This window comes from Typopeltis vanoorti, chromosome 22, assembly GCF_054136105.1.
Source record: "Typopeltis vanoorti isolate ZY-2024b chromosome 22, IOZ_Tvanoo_1.0, whole genome shotgun sequence".
Classification (NCBI taxonomy): domain Eukaryota; kingdom Metazoa; phylum Arthropoda; class Arachnida; order Uropygi; family Thelyphonidae; genus Typopeltis; species Typopeltis vanoorti.
The window spans coordinates 16,442,488-16,455,449 of NC_143570.1; the positions used below are offsets into that span (position 1 = coordinate 16,442,488).

Genomic DNA, 12,962 nt, shown 5'->3' on the forward strand with positions numbered 1-12,962 from the left:
AGAATAGATCCATACAAGTCAAAATGGTTCTACCTCATCCCAGCGTCATATCTTGGCTGGAGTGTCACAGGGGTACCTACTGGCTCCATTAATGTTCTCCATATACATGTCAGATATCCCGCACAATCTGATGTCATCCATCATGGCCTTATATGCGGCCATGCCAAAAAAAGCTCAGCCATTCTCTTCACGAAAAGGTCAATATCTCCTGCAGGAGACGTATTCAATACTAAATTACTATTACAGTTCAATGGTAAAATTCCCTGGCAGACAAAAACAAAATACCTCGGTATAATGTTCCACAAAAAGCTAACTTTCAACCCACACATCAAGTCTAAAACAAGGAAAAAGGAGTTTTGGGAACTTATTTGGACGCAGTGCAGAGCCTTAGCTCGCTAAAGTACCATCCACCACTAGTGGGGCCTGCAGGCCGTCAGACCTCGTGCATATTTCATACAGAGGGGGGAGATAGTAGGTCTCGAATTGTGTTAGTTCCAGTGCAATGTGAGCTTCCCGAAAAACCTTATATAAAATTCAACTAGGCAGAGTCTAAAGGAATACGTCCGATTACGTCTAATACCTCTCAAAATTATCTCTTAAATTGTATGTAATTATATTAAATTGCATGCATTATATAAATATTTGTATTATATGTATTACATAAATTTTATGTATAATTAAATTGTATGTATACGTATGCAATTTATTAGACAGATAATAAAGTATTATTTGACATTATAAAAAAATTATTGTCACTTGACACCTCCAAGGACTCCAGGACTCATCAAGGAAGGCCACTCTACTTTACAACTCTCCGTCTCTACCATTTAATCCATCAACTACACATTACCACTCAATTTATTGATATTTATTTTAATAAATCACAGTAATATTGCTGATAATGAATGTTTTTTTCGTTTATGGCTCTAAAATCAGGATCTTGTAATTCAGAGCCTTGGATAACCTTAAATTTTTCGCTCTAAGTTTCACCCTGAATCACTGTGCATGTCACTGAAAACATTGATCGAAGCCGGTCTCTTAGCAACGACCAATCGATAGTATGAGCCGTTCATAAGTACAGTCCACGCATGTTTCACTAGTTACCGTGATATACGCCATTGTGAGATATATGTATATATATATGTCTATATAGAATGTACCCAACATTCGGATGCATTTATGCCTTAATTAAATTTAGTTTTCTTATAAAATTTTAAGTATGCCAAAGAAATGTAGATAAAACATGCCGTATCCATCCAGCGGATTTAATCACTTCTTCCATACACCAGCATGGAGGCTCAAACTAAGGTCTGCGCTCTCCCAATTCTGTGATCTGTTTAGTGAATTCAGCAAGTATATCGCTCCAACTTATTATCATGACCGCTGTGAAAGGTGAGAAATTTTGTAAATTCAAATAATGTTATTTGAATCACAAAATATCAGATGTGTTAACGTGCTATCTCTAAAAAAAAAAAAAAGAATGTATATGTTTATCTATATATAGAAACTTTAAGAGTGTTAAGCTAACACATGGAAAAGCTGAATAATAAAATCCGCTATGTATAAAATATATATTTTCGCACTTAGTGAATGCGTCCTCGATACACCAATGCGCATGCGTGTAATTTTGCAAACGAAATATGCTAATCATGGCGGGTTATGATGTAATTTTTTTTTTTTTTTTTTAAATAATAGTTCTCTTCATTTATGTAGGATGCAACTTTTCTTTCTAATATGAAGCGTGCTTGTTTTTGACTATGTGCACATTAGCGATATTTTTAGACAAACTAAAATCCCAGAATTTTTCTTCTTTCAGTTTTCAAAATGCTACCGGTAATTGAGATGGAAATGTAAGTGAAGACAAATTGACACGAAGATCAGTGGCGTGACTACCATACCGAGAAACCCTAGTGGGGAAAAGAATGGAAAGTGTTTTGGAAGGGGATGAAAATCATGCTGTCTAAGTTATTACAAATCTGCATATAGGATTGTCAATATTTTAGTAACCGTTAGGAGATCTTAAAATATGAAAACGAAAACCATTCGCATAACCAAACAGTACGTCTGTTGACGGAAAGGTTTCTGGAGCGAGTTAAAGCTCTCATGGATGTTATGTATAGTTATATAAGGATGCTCATTGAAAGTTTGTTGCAAAGGGGGACCCGAAATGTCGTAGTTACGCTACTGACAAACATATTTCATGAAAATTTGTTAAACTTGCTTGATATTATTATTATTTGACACCTCCAGGGAATCCAAAGACTCATCGAGCGAGGGCACCTACTCTACAACTATTTGTACACTACTCAATCCACCAACTGACCGCAACTACACCAACGCTATCTATATGGAATAGTGGATTTCTTGTTTAGAAAAAAAAAGTTTTTTTTTTTTAAACAAGGAAATCGTAAAGTTGGAGAAATAAAGGGAAGAATGTTATTCATTAACATTTAAGAGAGGGAAAAGTTACCGTATAAAATTTAATCTGCCCAAATTCTGTTTAAGATTTCATCTTCTTACTTGGCACTTCATGGTACCAAATGGGACTAGCAGTATCCTTGATGTGGTGTTTTTGTGGCACAAAAGAAGCAACGTAACATGCACCCTTTGGTTGGAAATGATCTCGAGTCCAGTATTGTCACAGCATAAGGAATTGTTGTGGGGTTCTTTGCCTTAACTAGTCAATTCTGTGGGTAGGAAGGATGGAGATTTCTCTCCCAGAAATTTCACCCCAACCCAAACAGTAGATGCATACTTGCCACAAAATATAATTAATAGCTAACAACACATATAATGGATGGAATGAGATAGGTAGATTGTAGAGTGTCCCTTGCAACAAGTCCTGGAACACCATGAAGTTGCTGTGTAATAATAATTATGTCTGTGCACCAATATATGAAACTGTATCTTCTATTTAAGCATCCTTCAATTAAATTTAAGTAGTTAAAGTGCATAAGTATAACTCAGTTTCAAATAAACTGCTTACCTTGGTTTTCTTTATTGTCTTGATAATAAAAGTGCTAATAAAATGTTGAAATTTGTTAATATAGTTAGTTTAGTCACTTTTCAAAACATATGTTGTACTTAAAATCATTGAACTAAACAGAAGTATTTAATATACGTACAGAATAACTCAATTTCAAATGAACTTCAGGTTTTTACTATCTGGATATTAAATAAGAAAGTGCTAAAACAAAATGTTTAAATTTGTTAATACAGTATTCCTGATATTTATGGAATAGTAATTTAGGTATATTTGATATATATCAAATGCTACTGACATTCGACTTTCAGAATATTATTAAAATCCTGGACTCTTATTATTATTATTATTATTATTATTTTTATTATTATTATTATTATTCAGGCCTCCAAGGAGTCAAAAGACTCATCGAGGGAGGTCCTAAGACATAAAGTCTGTCAAGACTCATCGAGGGGAGTCTTGACTCCAGCAATCTTTTAGTGGAATTCATACAGTTTCTAAGAGACATTTACATGAAACAACATGCTATAGAGGAGACAAGGGGTTTGAGAGAGTGATGCTATTATCATAATAGCATCAGAAGATGTATCCATAACCAAGATAGACACTCAGCCTCCAATTGGGAGGCATGTCCATGCAATCTTGTTCTGGGAAGTTGCCAAATGTATGGAATTCTCTATCAAGAAAGGGTTTATGTTGAACTATAAAACTGGTATGACAAATTTAGGAGTCGTCATGGTGCAATGGCATGGCTTGAGAAGCTACAAAAAGAATGTCAGGTGCATAGGAAATGGTGAGAGATTGTTTGAAAGAAGCAGTATCAGACTGCGTACCCAAGGTTACGAGGATAAACCACAGTGTCGTAATGATGAAAAACATGGTGAAAAACGAGGGCATGGCATTTGGGTGCAAAACGTAAAAAATAAAAATAAATAAATAGATATAAAAGTCTGCTATTTTATATTGTATTTTTAAATTTTGGCAATATGCCGCTTTAGACACAAATTCTGCAACACACTGCAACTCATTTTGATGGAGTTAATAGTAAGTATTTAACATATTGCATTTAGAAAATTTAACTTGTTACATTTACATTTTTCATAATTTTTGTCATTTTTAGGTTGGGGGGCGCAAGTTAGACACTTGGGTTTGATTAGGGGGGGGGGGGGGAGTTAGACACTTGCCACATGCGCTTCATACCTGCATTACTGTACTGATAAACCAAGTGGGAATTAAGTGGATGACTAGAGATATAAAGCAAGAGCTGAAGAAAAAAAAAAAAAACTGTGGAAGAAATATAAAGAAAACGGTGATCAGCATACTCACGAGAAGTACAAAGTGCAAATAAGAAGGATGACTAATTTGGTAGAAAAAGCCAAATCAGATCATGAGAGTAAATTAGCTAAGCGGGCCAAACTAAATCTGAAAGAGTTTTCTTCGTAATGTATCAAGTAAGAGAAAACATGACTATGGTGCGATGACTTTAAACATGGTAGGAAGGTGACAGAGGCAAAAGAAATAGTTGAATTACTGAGTAATCATTTTGCAAAGGTGGAGATTTTGCAGTTGCTGATGTGAAAGAGAGACAGAATTGAGGTAAATGAAGAGGAGGTGTTCAGCATATTGAAAAATGTGAATGTGAACACAGCAGTGAGATTGGATGGCATATCAGCCTGTGTACTGTGTGAATATGTAAGAGAATTGGCATTGGCTGTGATGAAGTTATTCATTCTAAGTCTCAACTCTGGCAGGGTTCCAAAAGAGTGGAAAGAGGGTAATATCCATTGCATCTATTGCATAAAGGTTGGAGCAAATAGGGCTACCGCTACCAAGACAGAGGTAGCAAACTACTGAACAGTTAATATAATCAGGAATGATTGCTAAAGTATTGAAAAAGTTGGTTAAAGGTAAAATCCAACATTGGGTAGATAGGGATGCAATACTGTATAGTGGGTAGCACAACTTCGTAAAAGATAGATTCTGTATTAGTAATTCATTCACATTTTGTAATAAAGTGACAGCAGAATTGGATAAAGGAAATGGATACACCATGATATTGCTGGACTTTGCAAAGGCATTTGACAGAATACTACATGGAAAACTTATAAGTTGGAGCAAATAGGAATGAATATGAAGCTAATAGCATAGTTAGAACGGTGGCTGACAGACATCCGAGATTATTATATGGTGGAGTGGAATCTTAGGACAATGAGGATAATCTTAGGAGAAAGGTTGGTCGATTGGTAGAGCCTCTGCTACTAATGGCTCAGTTAAGTAAGTTTGAGCGCGGTTAGTAGTTGGAAGGTGGGGGGGGGCAATCATTCGATGCTGTTGGCACACTCTCCCTCGATAAGTCTTTGGACTCCCTGGAGGTGTCAAATAATAATAATAATAATAATTGAGGTAAATGAAGAGGAGGTGTTCAGCATGTTGAAAAATGTGACTGTGAACACAATAGTAGGACTGGATGGCATATCAGCCTGTGTACTGTGTGAATGTGCAAGAGAATGTGCTCAGGGTTCTGTACTAGGGCTACTGCTCTTTAATTTGTATATCAATGATATAGGTCTATCAATGATATTGAATAACTGTTGTAATTGATATGGTATGAAGGTCAGCATTAAAAAGACAAAGACAATGAAAATAGGCAGAATCGTTGAAAATGTCAACTGTGTTGTGTGAATGGAGAACTTGTGGAACAAGTAAAACATTTCAGCTACTTAAGCACAATTTTTAGTGAAGATGGTAAATTAAATAAGAACAGAATCAGACAAATAGACAACAGAATCAACAAAGCTGGCATGGTAGGAAGTCAACTGAATAAATTCATATGGAATAAGAGAGAAATTAGTCAGAACACTAAATTAGCTGTATACAAGACTGGTTTGAAGTTTAAAACTGGTTTAAAGTTCAAACCAGTTTTAACTTATGGATCTGAGAGCTGGGTCAGAAGTAAAACACTTGACCAAAGACTAGAGACCACAGATATGAGAGTCCTGAGAAAGATTAGAGGCGTGAACAGATGGCATCAATGGCAATATCATATTAAAAACGAGGATAATAGGAAAGAACTTGACATTGTCAGCATCCAGGAATGCGTTAGCAGAGCTAATCTCAGGTGGTATGGTCACTTAAACAGAATGGGTGAGGAAAGATTAGCAAAACAAGTGTTCTCTGCCAAGTTGGCAGGAAAACGACTCAGAGGAAGACCAAGATATAGGTGGATTGATACGGTACAAAGTGCCTTAGACGATAGAAATATAAGATCTGGTAATGTTGGAGTCTTGAAGAGTAACAGACTGATTTGGAGGAAAATTGTAGATAGGAAGTTAGTAATGATGTAAATTTTTCATGTAGTACTATCATATCCTGTACACCCCTTGAGGGTATAAGGCAGGAATTTGATGATGATATAGGGAAAGATTTAAGAGGAAATGTTCAGTTGATTGCTGATGATGCAAAACTGTAGAGAGCAATAGTTAATAAAGGTGATACAGATATCTTGCAGGATAATTTAAATAAATTGGCATTGTGGGCAAAGGATAATGATTCTCATTTTAATTTTGCAAAATATAAGGTTATGCACTTTGGATTGAAAAGGATGCATATGGTGTATCATATTGATGGTACTGGATTGCAGTAAGTTGATGAGGCTAGGTATGTGGGGAGAATGGTAGACAGAGAATTGAAGTTCAGAGGTCAGATTAGTAAAATTGGCTCAAAGGATTACTTGGATATTGAAAAACATGCTAAGAAATAAAGATATGGAAATTATTATTCCTCTTTATAAGGCTATGATTCGGCTGCATCTTGACCTGTGCACAGATTTGGTCACCTGGGTGTCATGAGGACCAGGAGGTGGTAGGGAAGATTGAAGATGCATGACTAAGCTGGTGACAGGTCTCTCCCTATGAGGATTGATTGAAGGTTTGTGGATTACAAAGTTTAGTTGATAGGTAGAAAGGAGAGGACATGATAGAAATTTTTAAGATATTAAAGGGGATTTATAAAATTGATGCAAAGGAAATTTTCAGTATACGAAAAATAGAGAACTAGGAGCCATCTGTGAAGTTGTATAAGAGTGTGGTTAGTAGGGGGTGTGTGGACCAGATTTTTTGCAATGAGTGTGGTGAATGATGAGTGGAATGGATTGCCTGAATTAGTTGAGTTCCCTGACAGTGAATGAGGTTAAGGAGAAGTATGATAGGTTTTGTATGTATAATAGTTAGTTTGGGTCTCCCACAATGAGTCTCTGTACTCCATGGAGATACCGTATAATAATAATAATGATTGTATTATAAGATAGCTGCTAGTAATCTGGTTGAAATTTTGTATACTTAGCTGTAACAGTACGTTTCAGTCTTTGTATAATTTTTTTATGTTTTAATAAGATTTACATTGAGGTTTTTTTTTGTATTTGTTGGTGACTTGATTACCACAGTAATCCATGCAGTTAATGACATCAGTTAATTTATCATGGCAGTTTAAATATATGATTTTGCATAAATATATGATCGACCAACATTTGCCAGCAAAGGTTGGTCAGTTGGTAGAGCCTCCTACTAATGGCTCACGAAAAAAAAGTTAAGCATGTTTGAACGTGATTAGTAGTTGGAAGGGATCAATCGTTCGATGCTGTTGGCACACTCTCCCTCGATGAGTCTTTGGACTCCCTGGAGGTGTCACATAATAATAATGATGATGATGATTTTTTTTTTTTTTTTTTCTGTGTGTGTGAATCTCAGCCATGAAGACATGCTAGTACAGTAGCTGTATCCAGGCTGTTAAAAGAAAGATAATACAAATTCATAATCACCTACAACCACTAAATCTAAAAATAAAATGCAAACTATATTGCATTTTACAATAATAAATAAATTCATAAGTCATGTAAGTGTACAGAAAGTTACATGTGATGTTATAAGATATGGTCTCACCCATAGCTTTATACAGAACCACTGCATACTGATCTCTGCTGGTGACTGTTGTTTTCATTATTGCAGTTGTCTTCACCACCTTTTGAGGTGTTATCTAAGCTTCATCTCCTAGTTGACCACCACCCCAATATCTTTCTGCTTCCACTTACTCTGGTATAGTTTCACTAACTGAATACATTCTGCTTCCTCTTACTTTTGTATAGTTTTACTGACAGAATATTTAATATAGCTAAGTGCAAGTTTTAAACTCCAATTGGATATCAAAGTTTAAGCCTTACACTTAATTATATTAAATCTATACTTCAAGTCCTCATGAAGAGCTGTTGCATCATTACTGTTTCTAATCACCTTCCCCAGCTTTGCATCATTTGCAAGGCTTGAGCTCTATATTTCTTATGCATCTGCTTTCTGCTTCCCCCCTCTCTCGTTCCTGTTTTTTCTTAATACCTTTCTTATAAACTGTTCTTTCTCTGCAGTTCTTGTTTGATTTTCTTAATCATAGATTTCACTCCAAATCTATTTCTCATTCTGAAGTATTCATTTTGCTGTTACCAAATATTTCTTTAACTAACTTTGATGCATACTCATCTCATCATTTTCCTAAAGTTCTTTCATTTTACTGCGTGTTTTACTTTTCAGTATTACTTTTACATGCTTTGTAAAAGTAATGCTGATAAGTAAACACCTGAAGTTACAGTATAGTGAAAAAAAAAAAAAAATTACTGAATAACTACAATATATGTTATGAAGTAAATGGGTTTATTAACAAAGACATATATGTTTATATATGTGATATGTATCCACAACTATTGGTGGAATCTTTGGCAAATAAAGCATTAATGACAGTAAATTACGGGCTTGAAATGGGCACTTTGTTTTTCAAGACAGGTTTCGTAGCATTTGCTAAGGTTCTCTGTCATCTTGGAAAATAAGGGTTTGAACATATAGTGTAATTTTCCTTCGACATACCCCAAATGAAGGCATCAAGTGATGTGAGATCATAAGAACGTGAAGGGTACGAGAATTCTGTGAACTTCGAAATGAGCCTCCTGGGAAAGTGTTCTTAGAAATAGGATATAGAACCATGTGATGTATGATAGGTTGCTTCGTCCTGTTGGAATACCTGTGCATGAAACGGAATGTTTTTTTTGCATGACACATCCTATGCAAATCCTGGGTGAATAGAACCAACATATTCTTAATGTAGCATTCACTATTCAACGTCACGGTTACACCACCCTCTTCGATGAAGTAGGGCCTAATTATGCCATGGTCAGAAACTGCATACAATGCTGCGACCTTCTCACTGTGGTTTCTCTTGGGCAAATTCAGGTCTTGAGAAACCAAGAAACCTATATGTTGGTATGTTTATATGACATACCAACAAGGATGGATCTTCATAGATATTGGCCAGCACGTGTGCACAGTATTCCCTCTATGCAGTGTAATCTGTCGGTGTTAAGCACTGATCCATCTGAATGATGCATGAAGAGGCGGTCAATACAGAGAATCCTTAAGGAGCCTCTGTATTGACCGCCTCGGTATCCCAAGTTTTACCGCTGTTTGATGTTGACTGCATTTCAGAAACTGTAACACTTGCTGCAGCACAGGTCTATGATTCTCATTTGTGTTAACAGTTCATGGTCTACCCGAATGCCCTTTGCATTGCAGAATGCTGCCGGTATGTTTGAACCTCTCAATTAAAGCAATGAAGACACTATTGCTCTGGGCATGCTTACAGAAACGACAAGCAAATTGCTCACAAACATGATGTATGCTTCGACCATTTGCTCTGCCAACTCCGTATGAATGAAAATAATGCTCAACAATAAGTCTTTTCTTCCAACATCAACACAATTGCCACAGCTAAATGTAATGCTGTATACCGTACACATGCTCTTCTATTGATGTGTGTGTGTAGTCAAAAGACATATCTCATAGCACATGTACTAAAAGGGGTGTCGAAGTTCAGTACTTTTTTTTTTTGCTCCATATCATACTTTAGTAAATTTGTGCTATTGGAAAGTTAACGAGTTATGTCTATATATTTATTATATAAATAAACTGAGGCTTTAAATTATAGGTCTGTTTTGTAAAGGATGAATCATATAGAACTGAACCCAAAATTTTATTACTTTTTTATTATTATTATTATTATGTAACATCTCCAGGGAGTCCAAAGACTCGTCGAGGGAGGGTATCTACTTTACAAGTTTCCGTCTCCACCAACTGCAACTAACTTCATCATCTACATCAACGCCATCTACTGCAGACCACATCACTAGTATTTTCACAGACAATCACAAAACATCCATGCCCACAGCAGGATTCAAACCGATGGCCTTTTGGCCTGAGAGCAGATACGCTAACCACTTGGCCAACGAGGCCGGCTGTTTTCATTTTAGATTGCAAACAAATGAATGGAAATAGATTGAAGTTTCAGGAGACTTTATCTTCAATGGCTTAGCATGAAATACAGCAGTTCACAAGTGCTTTGAGATGAATCTGTGCCATCATTTTTCGTGTTAACAGAATTTTTTGGTGCAATTCTATGTGAACTGACCTGTAATCTAGTGTGACAATTAAGATATTGGAGAGGTTGGCAAAGGTTGGTTTGATAAGACTCATTGTAAAGGTCAGCATTAGCTTGTAAAGAAGAGGTAAATTGCATTTTAGCAACTAACTTAAAACATGGCAAATGTACTGATCGGGAGTTGGGGGTAAAGGATATATGGTAATATACCTAGATTTTACAGAGATCTTTAAAAATGACATTTTGCATTTAAACTGAAAGAATGATAGAAGAGTGGATTGGATAGCAAATTGGCTGTCTGATGAGGTATTAGCAAGTTAGGAGGGGGAGAGTGAACGGTGTTTGAATGCATTAATTGTGAATGCTATTGAGTTTGGCTGACAGTTCAATGTTGCTAGTGATCTTAAAAAGGCAAGGATGAGATGCTGCATCTATATTTGGCAAGGATATATTGTGAAAAGCATATGAAATTAGCGATCTAGGGTAATGAAATTAGCGATCTAGGGTGTTTGAATGCATTAATTGTGAGTGCTATTGAGTTTGGCTGACAGTTCAGTGTTGCTAGTGATCTTAAAAAGGCAAGGATGAGATGCTGCATCTACATTTGGCAAGGATATATTGTGAAAAGTATATGAAATTAGCGATCTAGGGTAATGAGAGAAAAAGACCTGAAATTCACAAGCCATGATGTGATAATAGGAGAATAATGCAGTAGATTATGGCAATAATGAGAGGTAATTGATATGTAGGAACAATGAGATCTTGATTCTTATTATACAAGGCTTCAATTCAGGCTAGATATGGACTATCATGCATAGATTTCTTCACCTAATTTTCAAGGTGATGAACTTTTGGAAAGGGACTAATGAAATTAATTAAAGGAGTGTGATATTTCCAGAATGTTAGATATCAGAATAGAGTGAACAAATGTCATCTGAAGGGCCTGGTGGATATGTGGAGGGTTGATATAATTAAAATACAAAGTGGGTGTACAGTTGGTTCCAGGTTAATTCATTCATGTTGAGCACTTGGACAAATTGCATTGTGTTATAATTGCTCATAGAACCGGATGCAGCATGCAGCAAATCATATGTGCTTGTCATGTATATTTATATCTTTATTTATTTTTTTTTTTTAGATGGAGCTATTCTCCTACAGCTGATAGTGCACATATTATTATGCACTTTCAGTTGAATTGTTGTTCTCTTTTTTGTGTTTTCCTATAATTGTGTTGAGAATGGCTATGAAACTAAGCCAAAAATTTTGCAAATAAAGACATTTAAATTGAACTTGATTCCGGTAATAATATTTTGTGATGAATTTATATCTTTATTTTACACACACACGTGTGTGTACACATTATCTACTAATAATTGTCTGGACACTTTAGCAATTTACAATTGATACTAGCAGGTGAACTCTAATATCGGGCATGTCCACCTTTGGCTTTGATCATCTCCTCCACCCTTTGAGAGGATGCTTTCCACCAATGTGCGGCAGACATCAGGTGAAATTTGTCTCCATTTCTTCATCAAAGCAGCACTGAGTTCAGCAGCAGATCAAGAACTTGCTGCTCTGGACCTCAATTGCCACTCCGATTTGTTCCACAGGTGTTTGATAGGGTTGAGGTCAGGACTCTGCACAGGCCATTGCATTCGTTTAACACTCATCTCTTCCTATCATTACATAACAGCTGCAGTTTTGTGGCATAGGGCATTGTCATCTTTATAGTAACAGGTCTGTTCCATAAAAACTCCACAGTGTAGGCAGCATCTGATTATCCAGAATATCAAGGTACCGAGCTGCCTTCATGGAATCACAGACAATGACCAGTGGTCCTCCAAACTAGCTGAATGCACCCCACACCGTTATTCCTCCACCACCAAACTTTACTGTGGGTACAACACACTGTAGTTACAAGCATTCTCCAGGCTGCCTTCCACACCCACACCCTGCAATTAGACTGGAAACAGGTGAACCTTGATTCATCACTCCAGAGTATACCATTTTCTGCTCATCAGTTGTCCAGTTCACATGCTCTTTGCACCATGCCAGACAAGTTTTGATGTTCTATTCTGATTGTTGCCCGTTTTTGCATGCTACCCATTTTAACACCCTCTTGTCCCTATCAGTCATATTCGGTGGCTGCCTTGGGTGTTTTCCTGCACTAGTGATGCCAGAAAGTCTCTGTTTGTTGATCACATCACCAACCATTGATTTTCGATGCTCCAGTTGAGTGGCAATGCCACTTATGGACATGCCACTAATGTGACATCCCACAATGACACCTCTCTTAAAGTCACTGTGTTCAGATCGTGTTGCCATACCACCTGTATTCAACTGCTATGATTAAACACTGCTTCCTGCTATCTGTAAACCAGTTTTTATATTATTAAAAAACCTGGAATGTTTCATAATTTGAAATAACAGGTGTGTCCAGACAATTATTGGTAGATAGTATGTGTGTGTATATATTTTATATACATACATGTGTGTGTGTGTGTACACA

At 36.3% G+C, this 12,962-nt stretch overlaps 1 protein-coding gene across 1 annotated transcript in view; it reads left to right on the forward strand.

The window, feature by feature from the left end:
* The first annotated feature begins 1,703 nt into the window (after positions 1–1,703).
* LOC150094186 (transmembrane protein 181) overlaps positions 1,704–12,962 on the forward strand; it is a 324,122-nt gene continuing 312,863 nt past the window's right edge. Inside the window, exon 1 of the mRNA XM_090411991.1 lies at positions 1,704–1,850. Coding sequence (XP_090268117.1) covers positions 1,825–1,850 — 26 coding nt within the window. The 5' untranslated portion in view covers positions 1,704–1,824. The remainder of the gene's footprint in view (positions 1,851–12,962) is intronic.